Raw genomic sequence first — 23,663 nt, 5'->3', positions numbered from 1 at the left:
GATATAGTGGAGCAGAGGGAGAATAAACAGAAGGATATAGTGGAGCAGAGGGAGAATAAACAGAAGGATATAGTGGAGCAGAGGGAGAATAAACAGAAGGATATAGTGGAGCAGAGGGAGAATACACAGAAGGATATAGTGGAGCAGAGGGAGAATAAACAGAAGGATATAGTGGAGCAGAGAGAGAATAAACAGAAGGATATAGTGGAGCAGAGGGAGAACAAACAGAAGGATATAGTGGAGCAGAGGGAGAATAAACAGAAGGATATAGTGGAGCAGAGGGAGAACAAACAGAAGGATATAGTGGAGCAGAGGGAGAACAAACAGAAGGATATAGTGGAGCAGAGGGAGAACAAACAGAAGGATGTAGCAAAGCAGAGGGAGGAGGAGCAGAGGGAGAACAAACAGAAGGATATAGTGGAGCAGAGGGAGGAGGAGCAGAGGGAGAATAAACAGAAGGATATAGTGGAGCAGAGGGAGAACAAACAGAAGGATATAGTGGAGCAGAGGGAGAACAAACAGGAGGATATAGTGGAGCAGAGGGAGAACAAACAGAAGGATATAGTGGAGCAGAGGGAGAATAAACAGAAGGATATAGTGGAGCAGAGGGAGGAGGAGCAGAAGGATATAGTGGAGCAGAGGGAGAACAAACAGGAGGATATAGTGGAGCAGAGGGAGAATAAACAGAAGGATATAGTGGAGTAGAGGGAGAACAAACAGGAGGATATAGTGGAGCAGAGGGAGGAGGAGCAGAGGGAGAACAAACAGGAGGATATAGTGGAGCAGAGGGAGGAGGAGCAGAGGGAGAATAAACAGAAGGATATAGTGGAGCAGAGGGAGGAGGAGCAGAGGGAGAACAAACAGGAGGATATAGTGGAGCAGAGGGAGGAGGAGCAGAGGGAGAATAAACAGAAGGATATAGTGGAGCAGAGGGAGAACAAACAGGAGGATATAGTGGAGCAGAGGGAGAACAAACAGGAGGATATAGTGGAGCAGAGGGAGGAGGAGCAGAGGGAGAATAAACAGAAGGATATAGTGGAGCAGAGGGAGGAGGAGCAGAGGGAGGAGGAGTAGAGGGAGAACAAACAGAAGGATATAGTGGAGCAGAGGGAGAATAAACAGAAGGATATAGTGGAGCAGAGGGAGAACAAACAGGAGGATATAGTGGAGCTGTGTTTTTTTTTTTTTACAACAGCAGCCGCCCGACGACGACTCAACTTCGGCAGCTGCATCAGGTCCTGATCGACCCGCACTGCGTTCCTGTGATCGCCCTCAAGACCGGCGTGCTAGTTCAGCGTGTCGGGGGGGGGGGGGGGGGGGGGGGGGTATTGTTAAGGATCCCTCTGGAACTTTCATTGCGCCTTGTTGTCTAAGGCTAGGCGTTTGGAACAAATTATTTGAGAGAGAGAGCAAGAGAGAAAGGGAGAGAGAAAGCGAGACAGCGAGAGACATACCAATTAATGAGACCCAGATGGTCGATGGTACTGACCCTCAGTCAGTCAGTCTCCAACAGAAGAAAGGTGAAAGAGAGGTGAGAGAGAAGGGAGTTAGAGAGAAGGGAGGGAGAAGGGACAGAGAGGAGAGAGAGAAGGGAGTTAGAGGAGAGAGAGAAGGAAGAGTGGAGAGGGAGAAGGGAGTTAGAGAGAAGGGAGGGAGAAGGGACAGAGAGGAGAGAGAGAAGGGAGTTAGAGAGAAGGGAGGGAGAAGGGAGAGAGAGGAGAGAGAGAAGGAAGAGAGGAGAGGGAGAAGGGAGTTAGAGAGAAGGGAGGGAGAAGGGACATAGAGGAGAGAGAGAAGGGAGTTAGAGGAGAGAGAGAAGGAAGAGAGGAGAGGGAGAAGGGAATTAGAGAGAAGGGAGGGTGAAGGGACAGAGAGGAGAGAGAGAGAAGGGAGTTAGAGAGAAGGGAGAGAGAAGGGAGGGAGAAGGGAGAGAGAGGAGAGAGAGAAGGGAGTTAGAGAGAAGAGAGAGAGAAGGGAGGGAGAAGGGAGGGAGAAAGGAGGGAGATGGGAGAGAGAGGAGAGAAAGAATGGAGGGAGAAGGGACAGAGAGGAGAGAGAGAAGGGAGTTAGAGGAGAGAGAGAAGGAAGAGAGGAGAGGGAGAAGGGAGTTAGAGAGAAGGGAGGGAGGGAGAAGGGAGGGAGAAGGGACAGAGAGAAGAGAAAGAAGGGACAGAGAAGGGACAGAGAAGAGGGAGAGAGAAAGGAGAGCGAGACAAGTGGAAATAGAAAATGAAAGTGAAAAGAAACAGAGAGAGTAAGAGAAGCGCTGATGTTGAAGGTAGTTTAGAGATTTCTTTAAGAGGAGCGCTGATGTTGAAGGTAGTTTCGAGATTTCTTTACGCCTTAATCCCCTATGAAATAGGAAAGATTGGCACCATCTAATTCTATCTAATTAGAGGCTGCTAATCTTTGCCACAGAGGGTTCAGAATATGAACTCAGCTGGAGTTTAGACTACTTTTAAGAGAAGTAGATGAATAATTTGGAGTTTAACTAAGCCTTAATTGTGATTTTATAACTGACAACTGATTTTCCGGAAATTAAGCATTGTCTTGGACTAAAAAGCAATAGAAATTCTGTATGGAAAACTGACCCGGAATTTCCTGTTTGGCACTTTTCACCCTACAGAGCCGAGCCAAGCTGTACTGTAGCCTGTTACACATCCACCATACTTGGATCCACTGGAACAGAGCTGGACAGGACAATGTGAAAAGAAAAGATCCAAATATCCAGTGCAGTACAGTTTGGGTTGGCCCAATAGTGTTAGAAGGGTACTGTATATCTCTTAAAATGCTATGGCCAGATTAATGCAGGGGCTGAAGCCTCTGGCCCAGGCCCGTAGGGGGCTCAAGAGGCAAAAGAGAAGGAAATAGAATCTTGTCCTCCAGCCGGCTCTCTCTCTGTCAAACCGTTTATAATTTCTGCCCTACAGTTAAGATTTAAAAGAGCGGGCTTTGAAATCCATAGTGTAGTTAGTAGAGCATGGCACTTGCAACGCCAGGGTTGTGGGTTCAATTCCCAAAAGGGACCAGAATGTATGGACTCAATACTGTAAGTTGCTCTGGCTAAGAGTGTCTGCTAAATGACTGAAATACAACTAAGGCTGATGATGGGGTCACTCACTTGTGACACATCCCCTGGTGGTAGCCAGCATCCTCTGTTGAGTAGTATCCTGGGGCGCAGGTCTGAACACACCTCCACTCTTGCTGCAGGTGATCTCTGGCACACTGGATACACTCCTCCTTACCTGGACCTGCAACAACACACAGCAACAGTTCCAAACAGAAAAGGACGGGTCCATCTTTAGCCCAGTGGGGTGAGTTGTATCATTATTTGGTTAATAATATGGTCATCAAGGAAACAAATTGTCTGGTGGGTAAGAAATTCCTGGGCCGATTTCTGGTCCCAGTCCGTTCCTGGTTCAAAGGACTTTAAACGTCTGTCCCCTGAACATGCGGTGGTGCGTAGACCAAAAGTAAGACATCAAATGCAATGGTGGTCCGACTGCACTCAAAATGATGATACCTTTCCTAATCCCAATTGCCAATAACAACATATAAGAAATTGATACAATTTATTTGGAGTTGAAGCCAGATACACGCCTTTAGGAAAATGTCTGGCTTGTTTAATGTAATGTACCCCCTCTCTCTCTCTCTTTACAATCAGTGCTAGGGCCTTGGTTGAGAGGTGAACCACTAATACAGCTCCTCTACTACAGCAATAAGCGTCTCTCTCTACTGGGTGTTTTGAGGCTAAATTCACTTGTTCCACAGACATGCACACAAGCACACACACATGTGCACACACACAATCTAATCCCTCAGCTTTCTCTCCCCACAGCACGTCTGGCTCTGTCTGTCTATACTACTGTCTCAGGGCAACGGCAGAGCTTCGCCAGCTAAATGTCAACTGCGGCCGACGGCCTAACCCCAGGACACAGCGCTCATAATTAGGGGCCCATTTAATTCATGTAAATCAATGAGCGAATTGACTTAAATCTGACACCCATGTAGATCACAGACGTGAGATGTCGACGCCGTGCCGAAAGTCATGATCACGATAAGCAGAACTGGCAAGCAACCTTTTAGTTGGCAAATGAAGTTATAATTCGTTGTGAAATGATGGTATTGTCATGTCTTCGGACCATAGCACAGGTTCCAATCCAAGTGCCAGTGCCGTTTAGCAAACTCCAGACATTTATATTTGTTGGATGACATGAAAATAGAGGTCTTTGACCACGCACAGAAGTGTCTCCTGAGTCAACACTTTGTAGAAGCACCTTTGGTGGCGATTACAGCTGTGAGTCGTCTTGGGTTTGTCTGTATCAGCTTTGAGTCGTCTTGGGTTTGTCTGTATCAGCTTTGAGTCGTCTTGGGTTTGTCTGTATCAGCTGTGAGTCGTCTTGGGTTTGTCTGTATCAGCTTTGAGTCGTCTTGGGCTTGTCTGTATCTATTACGGGATTCTTCTGTTGAAGGAGAGGCGGACCAAAACGCAGCGTGGTTATTGTGATACATCTTTAATAAAGATTAAAATAGAACAATATACAAAAACAAGAAATGTGAAAAAACAAAAACAGCCCTATCTGGTGTAACAAACACAAAGACAGGAACAATCACCCACAAACCCCAACACCAAACAGGCTACCTAAATATGGTTCCCAATCAGAGACAATGACTAACACCTGCCTCTGATTGAGAACCATATCAGGCCAAACACAGAAACAGACAAACTAGACACACAACATAGAATGCCCACTCAGATCACACCCTGACCAAACAAAACATAGAAACATACAAAGCAAACTATGGTCAGGGTGTGACAGTATCAGCTGTGAGTCGTCTTGGGTTTGTCTGTATCAGCTGTGAGTCGTCCTGGGTTTGTTTGTATCAGCTTTACACATATGGATTTGGGGATTTTTTTCCCATTCTTCCTTTTCTCAAACTCTGTTAAGTTAAATGGGGAGCAACGGTGAAAAGCAATCTTCAAGTTTTCCACAGATTTTCAATGAGATTCAAGTCTAGGCTTTGACTGGACCACTCAATGACGTTGACATTCATGTTCTGAAGCCTTTCCAGCGTTGCTTCGGCTGTATGCTTGGTGTTTTCCTGTTGAAACATAACGCCCCCAGTCTAAGGTCATTTGCTCTCTGAAGCAGGTTCTCATCAAGGATTTGCCTGTATTTGGCTCTTCACCAGTCTCCCAGTTCAAGGATTTGCCTGTATTTGGCTCTTCACCAGTCTCCCAGTTCATGCCGCTGAAAAGCATCCCCATAGTATGATGCTGCCACCACCATGCAAGGCGGTAGGGATTGTGTTAGACAGGTGATGAGCTGTGCCTGGTTTTCTCCAGATGTAGTGCGGTGCGTTCATGCAAAATAGTACATTTTTTTGTCTCATCAGACCACAGAATCTTTTGCCTTACGATCTCAGAGTCTTTCACATGCCTTTTAGCAAACTCCAGGTGTGCTGTCATGTGACTTTTTCTCAGGAGTGGCTTCCGTCTGGCCACTGTCCCATAAAACCCAGATTGGTGAAGTGCGGAGACTTTTGTCTCGGCACTAGATGGCAGGTTCTCCCATCTAAGCCAAGGAACTCTGTAGGGTTCTAAGTCACCTCCCTGACCAAGGTCCTTCTTGCTTGGTTGCTTAGCTTGGTCAGACAGCCAGTGATGGAAACCAGTGTGCTCTTGGAACCTTTCAACTCTCTAGAAATTGTTTTCTACCCTTCCCCAGATATATGCCTCATCATAATTATATCTCAGAGATCTACAGACAGTTCCTTGGACTTCATGGTGTAGTTTCTGCTCTGACTGTCAACTGTGGGACCTTATATAGACAGGTATGTTTCTTTCTAAATCATGTCCAATCAATTGAATTGGCCCCAGGTGGACTCCAATCAAGTGACATCTCAAGGATGATCACCTGAGCTCAATTTGGAGCGTCATAGCAAAGGGGTGTGAATACTTATGTAAATGAGATATTTCTGTATTTAATTTTCAATAAAACATGTTTAAAAACATGTTTTATTATTATGGGGTCATTATGCGGTATTGTGTGTAGATGGGTGAGAAGATTCAGGTTGTAACACAACAAAATGTGGAATAAGTCAAGGGGTATGAATTTCTTTCTTTCTGAAGGTACTGTATGTGCTGGAGTATGGGAGATGTTCTCACCAGAACAGGCCAATATGACAGTGTGACACAGCAAGGTCACTCTGACACTATGACCTCCATATATGGGTCATATAGACCGTTGACATTTGAGCCTGACATTCATTAATAGTTCAACGTTAAGAGGACCATTGAGTGAAACAATGCAAACGTTTGCTATTGGCATTGAGTGTAATACTCAAAAATGCATTCCAGAAACCTGTCATGGAACCTATAACTGGTGGCTTCACACACACACACACACACACACACACACACACACACACACACACACACACACACACACACACACACACACACACACACACACACACACACGCACACACGCACACACGCACGCACGCACTTCATCTGTCCTTTTAAAACATTTGACAAAAAGGCTCAGTGCCATTACCCTCGCAAGAGGAGAGTGCCGGAGTATTGCAAACAGGGATGCCAATATTTTTTACTCCTATCTTTATGAGAACAGGAGGTGTGACAGGGACACTGACCTGTGCAGGTAGAGCAGGAGGTGTGACAGGGACACTGACCTGTGCAGGTAGAGCAGGAGGTGTGACAGGGACACTGACCTGTGCAGGTAGAGCAGGAGGTGTGACAGGGACACTGACCTGTGCAGGTAGAGCAGGAGGTGTGACAGGGACACTGACCTGTGCAGGTAGAGCAGGAGGTGTGACAGGGACACTGACCTGTGCAGGTAGAGCAGGAGGTGTGACAGGGACACTGACCTGTGCAGGTAGAGCAGGATGTGTGACAGGGACACTGACCTGTGCAGGTAGAGCAGGAGGTGTGACAGGGACACTGACCTGTGCAGGTAGAGCAGGAGGTGTGACAGGGACACTGACCTGTGCAGGTAGAGCAGGAGGTGTGACAGGGACACTGACCTGTGCAGGTAGAGCAGGAGGTGTGACAGGGACACTGACCTGTGCAGGTAGAGCAGGAGGTGTGACAGGGACACTGACCTGTGCAGGTAGAGCAGGAGGTGTGACAGGGACACTGACCTGTGCAGGTAGAGCAGGAGGTGTGACAGGGACACTGACCTGTGCAGGTAGAGCAGGAGGTGTGACAGGGACTACACTTCATCTCCTCCAGATGAAAGAAGGTTCCGTTGGCACACTCCGGTACACAGGTCATCCCCGCCAGACTGCACACACACACACACACAAAAACACGCTTATGTTCTCTACATGACATTTTTCATCAGTGACATTCCCTAAAGAGATTACATGTAGTTTACCTGTAGCCGTCGTTACAGGCAGTACACCTGTCTGAGTCCCGCAGACACTTCATACAGTTCTCATGACACCTCAGACATTTCCTCTGAGCTGGGGAGAGGGAGGGAGGGAGGGAGGCGGAGGGAGGGAGGGAGGCAGGGAGGGAGGGAGGGAGGGAGGGAGGGAAGGAAGAAAGGAAGGAAGGAAGGAAGGAAGGAAGGAAGGAAGGAAGGAAGGAAGGAAGGAAGGAAGGAAGGGGAAGGAAAGGGAAGGGAAGGAGGGGAGGTAGAGGGGGCAGATGGGAAGGGAGCGTGAGAAATAAATATAGTTATCCATTTTTAACTCAGTATAGTTCTCAGAGGACTGCTCATTCAACCACCAAAACCAAACACACAAACAACCATGAAACCAACTTTCACAGGCTCTCAGTCTCTCTGTCTCTCTCTCTCTCTCTTTCTATCTCTCTCTCGCTCTCTCTCTCTCTCTGTCTCCCTCTTTCTGTCTTTCTCTCTCCCTCTCTCTCCCTCTCTCAGTCTCTCTCCCTCTCTCTCCCTCTCTCAGTCTCTCTCCCTCTCTCTCTCTCTGTTGCCCTCTTTCTGTCTCCCTCTTTCTGTCTCCCTCTTTCTGTCTCTCTCTCAGTCTCTCAGTCTCTCTGTCTCTCTCTCTCTCTGTCGCCCTCTTTCTGTCTCCCTCTTTCTGTCTCTCTCTTTCTGTCTCTCTCTCAGTCTCTCAGTCTCTCCCTCTCCCAGTCTCTCTCTCAGTCTCTCTGTCTCTCTGTCTCCCTCTTTCTGTCTATCTCTCTCCCCCTCTCTCTCCCTCTCCCAGTCTCTCTCTCTCTGTCTCTCTCTCTTTCTCTCAGTCTCCCTCTCTCAATTCAAGGGTCTTTATTGGCATGGGAAACACATCTTAACATTGCCAAAGCAAGTGAAGTAGATAATATACAAAAGTGAAATAAACTATACAAATGAACAGTAAACATTACACTCACAGACGTTCCAAAAGAATAAAGACATTACAAATGTCATATTATATATATATATACAGTGTTGTAACGATGTACAAATGGTTAATGTACAAAAGGGAAAATAAATAAGCATAAGTATGGGTTGTATTTACAATGGTGTTTTTCTTGTGGAAACAGGTCACACATCTTGCTGCTGTGATGGCACACTGTGGTATTTCACCCAGTAGATATGGGAGTTTATCAAAATTGGGTTTGTTTTCGAATTCATTGTGCATTTGTGTAATTTGAGGGAAATATGTGTCTCTAATACGGACATACATTTGGCAGGAGATTAGGAAGTGCATCTCAGTTTCCACCTCATTTTGTGGGCAGTGTTCACATAGCCTGTCTCCTCTTGAGAGTCAGGTCTGCCTACGGCGGCCTTTCTCAATAGCAAGGCAATGCTCACTGAGTATGTACATAGTCAAAGCTTTCCTTAAGCTTGGGTCAGTCACAGTGGTCAGGTATTCTGCCACTGTGTACTCTCTGTTTAGGGCCATTCTAGTTTGCTCTGTTTTTCTGTTTTTTTTTTGTTAATTCTTTCCAATGTGTCAAGAAATTATCTTTTTGTTTTCTCATCATTTGGTTGGGTCTAATTGTGTTGCTGTCCTGGGGCTCTGTGGGGTATGATTGTGTTTGTGAAGAGAGCCCCAGGACCAGCTTGCTTAGGGGACTCTTCTCCAGGTTCATCTCTTTGTAGGTGATGGCTTTGTTATGGAAGGTTTGGGAATCGCTTCCTTTTAGGTGGTTGTAGAATTTAACGTCTCTTTTCTGTATTCTGATAATTAGTGGGTATCGGCCTAATTCTGCTCTGCATGCATTATTTGGTGTTTTACGTTGTACACGGAGGAGAGTTCTGCAGAATTCTGCATGCAGAGTCTCAATTTGATGTTTGTCCCATTTTGTGAGTTCTTGGTTGGTGAGCGGTCCTAGACCTCACAACCATAAAGGGCAATGGGTTCTATGACTGATTCAAGTATTTTTAACCAGATCCTAATTGGTATGTCGAATTTTATGTTCCTTTTGATGGCATAGAATGCCCTTCTTGCCTTGTCTCTCAGATCGTCCACAGCTTTGTGGAAGTTACCAGTGGTGATGTTTAGGCCAAGGTATGTATAGTTTTTTTGTGTGCTCTAGGGCAACGGTGTCTAGATGGAATTTGTATTTGTGGTCCTGGCAAATGTACCTTTTTTTGGAACACCATTATTTTGGTCTTACTGAGATTTACTGTCAGGGCCCAGGTCTGACAGAATCTGTGCAGAATATCTAGGGGCTGCTGTAGGCCCTCCATGGTTGGTGACAGAAGCACCAGATCATCAGCAAACAGTAGACATTTGACTTCAGATTAATAGTAGGGTGAGGCCGGGTGCTGCAGACTTTTCTAGTGCCCGCGCCAATTCGTTGATATATATGTTGAAGAGGGGCTTAAGCTGCATCCCTGTCTCACCCCAAGGCCCTGTGGGAAGAAATGTGTGTTTTTACCTATTTTAACCACACACTTGTTGTTTGTTTACATGGATTTTATAGTGTCATATGTTTTTCCCCCAACACCACTTTCCATCAATTTGAATAGCAGACCCTCATGCCAAATTGAGTCGAAGGCTTTTTTGAAATCAACAAAGCATGTGTAACGGCTCTCGTCGAAAGGAGTGGATCAAAGCGCAGCGTGGAAAGTGTTCATGATTTTATTAAAAAAAAACACTCAAACAAAATAACAAAAGTGAAAGCGAAAGTGAACAGTTCTGTCAGGCACAGACACTAAACAGAAAACAAGATCCCACAAAACCCAAAAGGAAAATGACAACTTATATGTGATCCCCCCCCATTCAGAGACAACGATAGACAGCTGCCTCTGATTGGGAACCACACACACACGGCCAAAAACAAAGAAATAGAAAACATAGACTTTCCCACCCGAGTCACACCCTGACCTAACCAAACATAGAGAACAAAAAGGATCTCTAAGGTCAGGGCGTGACAGCATGAGAAGACTTTGCTTTTGTTTTGTTTTGGTTTGGTTGTCAATTAGGGTATGTAGGGTGAATACGTGGTCTGTCGTATGATAATTTGGTAAATAGCCAATTTCACATTTGCTCAGTACATTGTTTTCACTGCTGTACAAGTCTGCTGTTAATGATAATGCAGAGGATTTTCCCAAGGTTTCTGTTGACGCATATCCCATTGGGATCAAATTTGTCTCCACTTTTGTGGATTGGGGTGATCAGTCCTTGGATCCAAATATTGGGGAAGATGCCAGAGCTAAGGATGATGTTAAAGAGTTTTAGTATAGCCAATTGGAATTTGCTGTCTGTATATTTGATCATTTCATTGAGGATATTATCAACACCACATGCCTTTTTGGGTTGGAGGGTTTTTATTTTGTCCTGTAGTTCATTCAAGGTAATTGGAGAATCCAGTGGGTTCTGGTAGTCTTTAATAGTTGATTCTAAGATTTGTATTTGATCCTGTATATGTTTTTGCTCTTTATTCTTTGTTATAGAGCCAAAAAGATTGGAGAAGTGGTTTACCCATACATATCCATTTTGGATAGATAATTCTTTGTGTTGTTGTTTGTTTAGTGTTTTCCAATTTTCCCAGAAGTGGTTAGAGTCTATGGATTCTGTGTATTTCTGTATTTTTTTAGTGATTCACCATAGTGAAGGCGTAGACTCAGGTTTTCCGGGTCTCTATGTTTTTGGTTGGACAGGTTTCTCAACTACTTTCTTAGATTTTTGCATTCTTCATCAAATCATTTGTCATTGTTGTTCATTTTCTTTGGTTTTCTATTTGAGATTTGTAGACTTGATAGGGAAGCTGAGAGGTCAAATATACTGTTTAGGCTTTCTACTGCCAAGTTTACACCTTCACTATTACAGTGGAACGATTTGTCCAGGAAATTGTCTAAAAGGGATTGAATTTGTTGTTGCCTAATTGTTTTTTGGTAGGTTTCCAAACTACAATCCTTCCATCTATAGCATTTCTTAATATTACTCAGTTCCTTTGGCTTTGATGACCCATGATTGAGTATTGCTCTGTTCAAGTAGACTGTGATTTTGCTGTAGTCTGATAGGGGTGTCAGTGGGCTGACTGTGAACGCTCTGAGAGACTCTGGGTTGAGGTCAGTGATAAAGTAGTCTACAGTACTACTGCCAAGAGATGAGCTATAGGTGTACCTACCATAGGAGTCCCCTCGAAGCCTACCATTGACAATGTACACACCCAACGTGCGGCAGAGCTGCAGGAGTTGTGACCCGTTTTTGTTGGTTATGTTGTCATAGTTGTGCCTAGAGGGGCATATGGGGGAGGGAATGCTGTCACCTCCAGGTAGGTGTTTGTCCCCCTGTGTGCTGAAGGTGTCAGGTTTTTGTCCAGTTATGGCATTTAGGTCGCCACAGACTTGTCTCTCTCTCTCCCTCTCTCCCTCTCTCCTTGTTTCTCTCTCTCTCTCTCTCTCTCTCGCTCTCTCTCTCTCTCTCTCTCTCTCTCTCTCTCTCTCTCTCTCTCTCTCTCTCTCTCTCTCTCTCTCTCTTCTAAAACAGTGTAGTATCTGGGACCTGGCGAGTTTGGAGGATTTATAGAGGAAATACCATCCAAACATAATCTGTCCAACAGCATAAAACGACCTCCGTAAATGAGCCTGCAACCCAGTTTCAGCCATTTCACACACACACACACACACACACACACACACACACACACACACACACACACACACACACACACACACACACACACGGTCAGACTGGGACAAAAGATCGGCCCTGGGATTTCTAACACACCGGCCCACTTATTTCCTTGATGCCTGCACACCGGCCAGTCCCCCATTATTAGCCAGATAATGATCATTTAGACAGGCCGACTGGACAACGGACCAGCCTATCTGGTCCTGCACACCGGCCAGTCCCCCATTATTAGCCAGATAATGATCATTTAGACAGGCCGACTGGACAACGGACCAGCCTATCTGGTCCTGCACACCGGCCAGTCCCCCATTATTAGCCAGATAATGATCATTTAGACAGGCCGACTGGACAACGGACCAGCCTATCTGGTCCTGCACACCGGCCAGTCCCCCATTATTAGCCAGATAATGATCATTTAGACAGGCCGACTGAACAACGGACCAGCCTATCTGGTCCTGCACACCGGCCAGTCCCCCATTATTAGCCAGATAATGATCATTTAGACAGGCCGACTGGACAACGGACCAGCCTATCTGGTCCTGCACACCGGCCAGTCCCCCATTATTAGCCAGATAATGATCATTTAGACAGGCCGACTGGACAACGGACCAGCCTATCTGGTCCTGCACACCGGCCAGTCCCCCATTATTAGCCAGATAATGATCATTTAGACAGGCCGACTGGACAACGGACCAGCCTATCTGGTCCTGCACACCGGCCAGTCCCCCATTATTAGCCAGATAATGATCATTTAGACAGGCCGACTGGACAACGGACCAGCCTATCTGGTCCTGCACACCGGCCAGTCCCCCATTATTAGCCAGATAATGATCATTTAGACAGGCCGACTGAACAACGGACCAGCCTATCTGGTCCTGCACACCGGCCAGTCCCCCATTATTAGCCAGATAATGATCATTTAGACAGGCCGACTGGACAACGGACCAGCCTATCTGGTCCTGCACACCGGCCAGTCCCCCATTATTAGCCAGATAATGATCATTTAGACAGGCCGACTGGACAACGGACCAGCCTATCTGGTCCTGCACACCGGCCAGTCCCCCATTATTAGCCAGATAATGATCATTTAGACAGGCCGACTGGACAACGGACCAGCCTATCTGGTCCTGCACACCGGCCAGTCCCCCATTATTAGCCAGATAATGATCATTTAGACAGGCCGACTGGACAACGGACCAGCCTATCTGGTCCTGCACACCGGCCAGTCCCCCATTATTAGCCAGATAATGATCATTTAGACAGGCCGACTGGACAACGGACCAGCCTATCTGGTCCTGCACACCGGCCAGTCCCCCATTATTAGCCAGATAATGATCATTTAGACAGGCCGACTGGACAACGGACCAGCCTATCTGGTCCTGCACACCGGCCAGTCCCCCATTATTAGCCAGATAATGATCATTTAGACAGGCCGACTGGACAACGGACCAGCCTATCTGGTCCTGCACACCGGCCAGTCCCCCATTATTAGCCAGATAATGATCATTTAGACAGGCCGACTGGACAACGGACCAGCCTATCTGGTCCTGCACACACACACACAGTATGGCTGAAAAACAGATGAGAGAGGCTCTGTCAGTGCTCTGTACGTCAGAGGGTATCTCAGGTTATGACAGATGACGTCAATGCGTGCTCGACTGTGTGTGTGTGCGTGTGTGTGTGCGTCCATGCGTGTGTGTCATTCACAAATCAACACATGAACCCACTCCACCATACTCAGTTAATCCCTGGCGTCCAGGATAACAGGCAGCATGGGAGTTGAACATTGACCTTTTGTGTGGTCACGCAAAAACCTCATCACATCAACCCTTTTGAGCCGCAAATCATTCCCTTATTTCCTTCTATAGAAAATATCTTCACACACTCAATCTAACTGTTACTATGTTACTAAGCAGATTCAACGTCAATATAACGCTATTACTACAGCTATTACCGTGTAGTTAAATAGGTATGAGGGCAACTTAAAGTAAAGTAGTACATTGTTTCTTCTTGGAGAGACAACCCTAATAGCTTAAATTGTATTTTGTTGTATATATATATATTTTACCGTTATTTAACTAGGCAAGTCAGTTAAGAACAAATTCTTATTTACTATGACAGCCTACCCCGGCCAAACCCGGACGACGTTGTGCCCCGCCCTATGGGAATCCCAATCACAGCCGGATGTGATACAGTTAGTTAGGGCTTAGTTAGTTAGGGTAAACCGATCCTAGATCTGTGGTTATAAAGTTCTACCTAGATCTCTTTTATTTTCCTAACCATTTCTCTTCACAGTAACATCACTAGCAGCAGAGTTACAGTAAACATGTCCTAGATCTGTGGTTAGTTTGGGGAAACTGATCCTAGATCTGTGGTTAGGCTCAACTTTTTCAAGCAACTCCACTTGACTTACTGTCGTCAGCGAAGTACCCAGCAGGGCAGGTCTCAGAGCAGGTAGTGTTGAGGGGGTTGAAGTAGAGTCCCCTGCGACAGGAGCGACACTCGGTGGGGGTGCGTCCCACACACCTCTCACAGCCCTTGTGACAGCGTCGACACCTCCTGGCCTCCAAGTTATCGTAGAAGCCCAGCGGACAGTGGCTCACACACGTCCTGTCATGGATTGATTGATGAGTTCTAATTACAGTAAATTGAGTTGATAATACAGTAAAACACACATTAGCCGATTTGTAGAGACTGGCTCTGCTGTATTTCACAAGTCCTGGGATGGATGAATGGATGGATGAATGGATGCATGAACGAATGGATTTAATCATTCAAAAGGACCTATTTCCCATATCCTGATCTGTTCACTATGTGAAATGTAACCTCTCTGCAAGTTGGCAATTGTTTATTTTTCTGTTTTATCTAATCAATTAAATTGATTAATGAATTTCCCATAAACAACAGATCAAGTAAATGGGGAAAAAGACTCGTTGAATGAATTAGTCAGAAAGACTACAACATCATAAAAAGAGGGCAAGTAGTTTTCATGTCTAATTCATTTTCCTATATTAGCTTCATTATTCCTCTCCTGTAATCTTCTATTAGAAGTATTATGGTAGCACTGTTTTATGGTAGAGAAATGACCAGAGATTTGTTAGGAAATAAAGGGGTATCAAATGGTACTTTCTGGTATTTAATTCAAAGAATTTCACACAATTGGTAACTACCTGGTACCAAATGGTGCAGATGTGTTCTTTGGTTGGAGTATCAAATTAACAAGTAAGTATTCTTAGGTTATTACTGTGTAAAGACCCTCGCTCCCTTCGGTCTCAACGTAGACTTTGATCTGAAGCCATTCTCGTGATTATTGTGATTTTGCTATTGTAAATGTTTGTAGGCTTATGTAGCCAAATTGTATCTATGATCGTACGCTATCCATTTATGTTTTTTGTATGCTATTTTAATATATGAGAATTACCCAATGATATCAGGCCGCACCTGGCCATGATTACAGACACCTGTGTGTCTTTTGACACTATATAAATGAGTCATCCCACAGTGTTTGTCATTATACCCTGATGTAGACAGCTTGTCTGTCCAAACGTTGGACATACATTTTTTTTGCATCTGAGCTCCTAGAGCGTGTGACTCTCCTTTATTTTTTAAAAGTATTATTGTGTAATTACCATTTTACCATGTAATTTCTAAGTAAAAACCAGATAATTTAGAAGTAAATACCAGGTCAATTCTGTACCGTAAAATAAAGAGCTACCGAAGTAATACAGGTTTTCTGAATAAGAATGGACACAGTCAAAATGCTTCCACTCCTCAACATGCTCCCATTCCTCAACATGCTTCCATTCCTCAACATGCTTCCATTCCTCAACATGCTTCCATTCCTCAACATGCTCCCATTCCTCAACATGCTTCCATTCCTCAACATGCTTCCATTCCTCAACATGCTACCATTCCTCAACATGCTCCCATTCCTCAACATGCTTCCACTCCTCAACATGCTACCATTCCTCAACATGCTCCCATTCCTCAACATGCTTCCATTCCTCAACATGCTCCCACTCCTCAACATGCTACCATTCCTCAACATGCTCCCATTCCTCAACATGCTCCCATTCCTCAACATGCTTCCACTCCTCAACATGCTACCATTCCTCAACATGCTCCCATTCCTCAACATGCTACCATTCCTCAACATGCTCCCATTCCTCAACATGCTCCCATTCCTCAACATGCTTCATTTCCTCAACATGCTTCCATTCCTCAACATGCTCCCATTCCTCAACATGCTACCATTCCTCAACATGCTCCCATTCCTCAACATGCTCCCATTCCTCAACATGCTCCCATTCCTCAACATGCTTCCATTCCTAAACATGCTCCATTCCTCAAAATGCTCCCATTCCTCAACATGCTCCCATTCCTCAACATGCTTCCATTCCTCAACATGCTCCCATTCCTCAACATGCTCCCATTCCTCAACATGCTCCCATTCCTCAACATGCTCCCATTCCTGAACATGCTTCCATTCCTCAACATGCTCCCATTCCTCAACATGCTTCCATTCCTCAACATGCTCCCATTCCTCAACATGCTCCCATTCCTCAACATGCTCCCATTCCTCAACATGCTTCAACCCTTCAAACTGCTTCCACTCCTCAACATGCTTCCATTACTCAACATGCTCCCATTCCTCAACATGCTCCCATTCCTCAACATGCTTCCATTCCTCAACATGCTCCCATTCCTCAACATGCTTCCATTCCTCAACATGCTTCCATTCCTCAACATGCTTCCATTCCTCAACATGCTCCCATTCCTCAACATGCTCCCATTCCTCAACATGCTCCCATTCCTCAACATGCTCCCATTCCTCAACATGCTTCCATTCCTCAACATGCTTCCATTCCTCAACATGCTTCCATTCCTCAACATGCTCCCATTCCTCAACATGCTCCCATTCCTCAACATGCTCCCATTCCTCAACATGCTCCCATTCCTCAACATGCTTCAATTCCTCAACATGCTCCCATTCCTCAACATGCTCCCATTCCTCAACATGCTTCCATTCCTCAACATGCTCCCATTCCTCAACATGCTTCCATTCCTCAACATGCTTCAACTCTTCAAAATGCTCCCACTCTTCAAAATGCTCCCACTCTTCAAAATGCTCCCACTCTTTAAAGTGCTCCTGTCACGACTTCCGCCGAAGTTGGTTCCTCTCCTTGTTCAGGCGGTGTTCGGCGGTCGACGTCACAGGCTTTCTAGCCATCGCCGCTCCATTTTTCATGTGTCCATTTGTTTTGTCTTGTTCCCTGCACACCTGGTTTTCATTCCCCAATCAATTCATATGTATTTATTCCTCTGTTCCCCATCATGACTTTGTGTAGGATTGTTTGTGTTACGTGTATTTTGATATTGTGGATATTGTTACGCGCATTACTTTTTGTCTATGTTCCGTGTTTTGGGCACATTTGATGTTATTTTGTGCTGTCATTTTGACCGGAATAAAAAGTGTGCCTGTTCACTACACTCTGCTCTCCTGCACCTGACTTCGCCTCCGATACACACTCCTAACAGCTCCCACTCTTCAAAATTCTCCCACTCTTCAACATGCTCTCACTCCTCAACATGCTATTGTGCCTTCCTGTCTTGATGTTGAGCAGAAACAGAACAATAAATAATTACTGAGTTTGAATCAGATATGGTCACAGTCACAGCACAGATAAGAGAGGAAACCAAGATGGGTCACAAATCTGAAGCATCCGGTGGGGGCTTCCACTCACCACCATATATGGTGATGAGAGGAAGTCCAGTGGTAGACAGATGGAGAAGATGGAGTGAGATGGACCGGGCCATTCCACAAATACTGTATATGAAACATTCAGCGGTTCCTTTTGTTCCATCTTGGGTTAGTTAAAAGTATCTTTGGACCCAGTCTGTTTGTTTACCTGCCTGTCTTGAGGCTGCCCAGGCTGTAGTGGATACAGTTCAGACAGTGGTCAGGATCTGGCCCGTCACAGCCCTGGTCCCCACACTCACTGTGGCACGGCCCTGAGAGGGGTTACAGAGAATACACACACACACGCACGCACACACGCACGCACAATCACACACAATCACACACAATCACACACGCACACACACACACACGCACACGCACACACGCACACGCACACACGCACACAAACAAATGCAAAGGTACACACAAAACACACACACACAGAGGTTAGAAGGAGTTTGAGTTGTGTTGTCGGACTACAGTGTTGTAACAGTTCAGAGCGAACAGTTTATGGCAGAGCCTCTCCTACCGCTGTACTCCTCCTCTTCCTCCTCCTGGTGCTTGAGGACCTCCGGAGGTGGTTCGGGCCCGTTGGGGTCCCGGCTGGGGGTTGGAATCTCAAGCATCCTGGAGCGAGAGTGCTGGGTCCCGTGAGACTGGTACGGGTGCCCCGAGGTGCCATAAAGGACCAGCGTCCACTCTTTCAGTTTACCTACAACAAGGAGAAGAAATCTCCATAAAAACACAGTATGAAGAGATCACTGTGTTTGTGTGTGTGTTTTCTTACCCAGCACCTCTGGGTTGCGTAGAGATGAGGGAGAGTCTATGATCTCCAGGATCCACTGGCCCTCTGCCCTCTCCCCCCAGCATTGAACAGTCATGAACTCCCAGTTCCTAAATCCTTCATTAGAGTTATCAAACAACCTGAAGAGAGAGAGGGAGGGAGAGAGAAAGTAAGTCACTTCTCAACTTCTAAGGCAATTAAATTCTGTTTCACAGCGCAAACAGACCAATCTTAACGCCTTTGTACTTTCTCAGCCCCCCTGAAGAAAAATATTGAATTATTCAAAGAGGCTAATTGAAGAGAGATGTAAGCACTGGCTGCTTTAAAGCTAGCCGCGACAGGAGATAATATCACATCAATGGGCTCAAGTAACATCACAGTGGCTTCAGCTCTCTGTGGCATGTGGTGAGGTCTGGTGTGGCTGCTACTGTGTTGGTGTGATTGGGATTAATGTTTGTGCACGCTATCAGGAAGTTTCAGGAAGCTGTTTTGGTTACTCTACAGGGTGGGTAAACTGTGTTTAAAGGGGCAATCTGGGATTGGTACATTCCATTTTGGACGTCAAATTAACGATACAGCCATTGATTCTTGAAGAACATCACTTAGTTGAGAGTGGTTACATTTGTCTAGCTCCATCCCTCAGCTGTTTCCACCAAAAAGTTTGGTAAACAGATTGCCCTTTACAGGAGAGGAACAGAGAAAGGGCATCGGTGCCCTGGGGTTGGTCTAGCAGTTAGCACTGTCAAGCACTGACATCACACCTTCCCTGAGATCTAAAGCTAACTTTCACTCACAGAGTGACAGTCTACTGTTGGCTAGGATGGTTGAAAATGATGAATATACAAAATAAAGGGAGAAAAAAGGACATCCAACCTTTGGAATATCTGTCACCCAGCCTGTATAATTATATTGATGAAACAAATGGGAATCTGAACAGCAGCCAAGCCAGCAGGTTTCTGCATCTATACGTGAGAAAGAGCCCTCGCATCGGCACCAGAGCCAACTGTCAGAGGAGGGTGTGACATATTCCAACAACTAGCTGCTGAACAGGTGTACTAGAATGGATTTTCAAGGGCTATCTGTCTGTCTGTGTTTGTGCCACATTCTGCGAGGAGGGAGTTCATGTCCAAGGGGCTAACTCTCTTCAGCGGTGTGTGTGTGTCTCTTTGAACTACTGTAGCTAGCAGTTTGAATAAAGCTACAAAATCTCTCTCTCCCTCTCCCCCTTCTTTCTTCCCATCTCTCCCTCTCCCCCTTCTTTCTTCCCATCTCTCTCTCTACCTCTTCTTTCTTCCTCTCCCTCTCCCCCTTCTTTCTTCCCCTCTCTCTCTCCCCCTTCTTTCTTCCTCTCCCTCTCCCCCTTCTTTCTTCCTCTCCCTCTCCCCCTTCTTTCTTCCCATCTCTCTCTCTACCTCTTCTTTCTTCCTCTCTGTTACGGTGCGTGAATGAGGACCCAAAAGCGAATCAACTTAAACAGAGCTTCTTTAATTACCAAACATAGGTAGGCTCAGATGGACCGGCAGATTCCGACAGGACAGGACAAGGTTACAGCAAACATGACGGCAGTCTGGTTCAGGCATGAATGACACAAACAAACAAGAATCCGACAAGGACAGGAGCAGAAACAGAGAGAGATATAGGGACCTAATCAGAGGGAAAAAGGGAACAGGTGGGGAACGGGGTGAATGGGTAGTTAGAGGAGACAAGGGACAGCTGGGGGAAAGCGGGGGAGAAAAGGTAACCTAACACGACCAGCAGAGGGAGACAGGGTGAAGGGAAAGGACAGAGACAAGACAACATGACAGTACCCCCCCACTCACCGAGCGCCTCCTGGCGCACTCGAGGAGGAAACCTGGCGGCAACGGAGGAAATCATCAATCAGCGCACGGTCCAGCACGTCCCGAGAGGGAACCCAACTCCTCTCCTCAGGACCGTACCCCTCCCAGTCAACTAGGTACTGATGACCACGGCCCCGAGGACGCATGTCCAAGATTTTACGGACCCTGTAGATAGGTGCGCCCTCGACAAGGATGGGGGGGGGGGGGGGGGAAGACGAGCGGGGGCGCGAAGAACGGGCTTAACACAGGAGACATGGAAGACCGGGTGGACGCGACGAAGATATCGCGGAAGAAGAAGTCGCACTGCGACAGGATTAATGACCTGAGAGATACGGAATGGACCAATGAACCGCGGGGTCAACTTGCGAGAAGCCGTCTTAAGGGGAAGGTTCTGAGTGGAGAGCCAAACTCTCTGACCGCGACAATATCTAGGGCTCTTCGTTCTACGCTTATTAGCCGCTCTCACAGTCTGCGCCCTATAACGGCAAAGTGCAGACCTGACCCTCTTCCAGGTGCGCTCGCAACGTTGGACAAAAGCCTGAGCGGAGGGGACGCTGGACTCGGCGAACTGAGATGAGAACAACGGAGGCTGGTACCCGAGGCTACTCTGAAAAGGAGATAGCCCGGTCGCAGACGAAGGAAGCGAGTTGTGGGCGTATTCTGCCCAGGGGAGCTGTTCTGACCAAGACGCAGGGTTGCGAAAAGAAAGACTGCGTAAGATGCGACCAATAGTCTGATTGGCCCGTTCTGCTTGACCGTTAGACTGGGGGTGAAAGCCGGAAGAGAGACTGACGGAAGCCCCAATCAAACGGCAAAACTCCCTCCAAAATTGAGACGTGAATTGCGGACCTCTGTCCGAAACGACGTCTGACGGAAGGCCATGAACTCTGAAAACATTCTCGATGATGATTTGTGCCGTCTCTTTAGCAGAAGGAAGCTTAGCAAGGGGAATGAAATGAGCCGCCTTAGAGAACCTATCGACAACCGTAAGAATAACAGTCTTCCCCGCTGACGAAGGCAGTCCGGTGACAAAATCTAAGGCGATGTGAGACCACGGTCGAGAGGGAATAGGGAGCGGCCTGAGACGGCCGGCAGGAGGAGAGTTACCGGACTTAGTCTGCGCGCAGACCGAACAAGCAGCCACGAAACGACGCGTGTCATGCTCCCGGGTGGGCCACCAGAAACGCTGGCGAATGGAAGCAAGCGTACCCCGAACGCCAGGGTGGCCGGCTAACTTGGCAGAGTGAGCCCACTGAAGAACGGCCAGACGAGTAGGAACGGGAACGAAAAGAAGGTTCCTAGGACAAGCGCGCGGCGACGGAGTTTGAGTGAGTGCTTGCTTTACCTGCCTCTCAATTCCCCAGACAGTCAACCCGACAACACGCCCCTCAGGGAGAATCCCCTCGGGGTCAGTGGAGGCTACTGAAGAACTGAAGAGACGAGACAAAGCATCAGGCTTGGTGTTCTTAGAGCCCGGACGATAAGAAATCACGAACTCGAAACGAGCGAAAAACAGCGCCCAACGCGCCTGACGCGCATTAAGTCGTTTGGCAGAACGGATGTACTCAAGGTTCCTATGGTCAGTCCAAACGACAAAAGGAACGGTCGCCCCCTCCAACCACTGTCGCCATTCGCCTAGGGCTAACCGGATGGCGAGCAGTTCGCGGTTACCCACATCATAGTTACGTTCCGACGGCGACAGGCGATGAGAAAAATACGCGCATGGGTGGACCTTGTCGTCAGAGAGGGAGCGCTGAGAAAGGATGGCTCCCACTCCCACCTCTGACGCGTCAACCTCGACAACGAACTGTCTAGAGACGTCAGGTGTAACAAGGATAGGAGCGGATGTAAAACGATTCTTGAGGAGATCAAAAGCTCCCTGGGCGGAAACGGACCACTTAAAGCACGTCTTGACAGAAGTAAGGGCTGTGAGAGGAGCTGCCACCTGACCGAAATTACGGATGAAACGACGATAGAAGTTCGCGAAGCCGAGAAAGCGCTGCAGCTCGACGCGTGACTTAGGGACGGGCCAATCAATGACAGCTTGGACCTTAGCGGGATCCATCTTAATGCCTTCAGCGGAAATAACAGAACCAAGAAATGTGACGGAGGAGGCATGAAAAGTGCACTTCTCAGCCTTCACAAAAAGACAATTCTCTAAAAGGCGCTGGAGGACACGTCGAACGTGCTGAACATGAATCTGGAGTGACGGTGAAAAAATCAGGATATCGTCAAGGTAAACGAAAACAAAGATGTTCAGCATGTCTCTCAGGACATCATTGACTAATGCCTGAAAGACAGCTGGAGCGTTAGCGAGGCCGAAAGGAAGAACCCGGTATTCAAAGTGCCCTAACGGAGTGTTAAACGCCGTCTTCCACTCGTCCCCCTCCCTGATGCGCACGAGATGGTAAGCGTTACGAAGGTCCAACTTAGTGAAAAACCTGGCTCCCTGCAGGATCTCGAAGGCTGAAGACATAAGAGGAAGCGGATAACGATTCTTCACTGTTATGTCATTCAGCCCTCGATAATCTATGCAGGGGCGCAGAGACCCGTCCTTCTTCTTGACAAAAAAAAACCCCGCTCCGGCGGGAGAGGAGGAGGGGACTATGGTACCGGCGTCAAGAGCTACAGACAAATAATCTTCGAGAGCCTTACGTTCGGGAGCCGACAGAGAGTATAGTCTGCCCCGGGGGGGGGTGGTTCCCGGAAGGAGATCAATACTACAATCATACGACCGGTGTGGAGGAAGAGAGGTGGCCCTGGACCGACTGAACACCGTGCGCAGATCGTGATATTCCTCCGGCACCCCTGTCAAATCACCAGGCTCCTCCTGTGAAGAAGAGACAGAGGAAACAGGAGGGATAGCAGACATTAAACATTTCACATGACAAGAGACGTTCCAGGAGAGGATAGAATTACTAGACCAATTAATGGAAGGATTATGACAAACTAGCCAGGGATGGCCCAAAACAACAGGTGTAAAAGGTGAACGAAAAATTAAAAAAGAAATGGTTTCACTATGATTACCAGAAACAGTGAGGGTTAAAGGTAGCGTCTCACGCTGAATCCTGGGGAGAGGACTACCATCCAGGGCGAACAAGGCCGTGGGCTCCTTTAACTGTCTGAGAGGAATGTCATGTTCCCGGGCCCAGGTCTCGTCCATAAAACAGCCCTCCGCCCCAGAGTCTATTAAGGCACTGCAGGAAGCTGACGAACCGGTCCAGCGTAGATGGACCGA

General features: G+C 46.9%; 1 protein-coding gene across 3 annotated transcripts in view; it reads right to left on the bottom strand.

Moving 5' to 3' along the window:
- Positions 1-23,663, bottom strand: part of LOC110526694 (proprotein convertase subtilisin/kexin type 6-like) — a 95,083-nt gene that overhangs the window by 19,370 nt on the left and 52,050 nt on the right. For 2 of the 3 annotated variants that reach the window (XM_036981182.1, XM_036981181.1), the window contains exons 13-19: positions 18,591-18,727; positions 18,333-18,515; positions 17,973-18,075; positions 14,477-14,673; positions 7,401-7,488; positions 7,204-7,307; positions 3,122-3,251 (exon numbers count right to left, since the gene is read on the bottom strand). In XM_036981182.1, coding sequence (XP_036837077.1) covers positions 3,122-3,251; positions 7,204-7,307; positions 7,401-7,488; positions 14,477-14,673; positions 17,973-18,075; positions 18,333-18,515; positions 18,591-18,727 — 942 coding nt within the window. Of the gene's footprint in view, positions 1-3,121; positions 3,252-4,338; positions 4,464-7,203; positions 7,308-7,400; positions 7,489-14,476; positions 14,674-17,972; positions 18,076-18,332; positions 18,516-18,590; positions 18,728-23,663 lie in introns of those variants that run through there. The other variant, XM_036981183.1, reaches the window with a different exon arrangement.

The sequence above is a fragment of the Oncorhynchus mykiss genome, chromosome 6 (genome assembly GCF_013265735.2).
Source record: "Oncorhynchus mykiss isolate Arlee chromosome 6, USDA_OmykA_1.1, whole genome shotgun sequence".
NCBI classification, from domain to species: domain Eukaryota; kingdom Metazoa; phylum Chordata; class Actinopteri; order Salmoniformes; family Salmonidae; genus Oncorhynchus; species Oncorhynchus mykiss.
The sequence above is the reverse complement of the archived record's forward strand: the minus strand, read 5'-3'. Positions and strand labels throughout refer to the sequence as shown.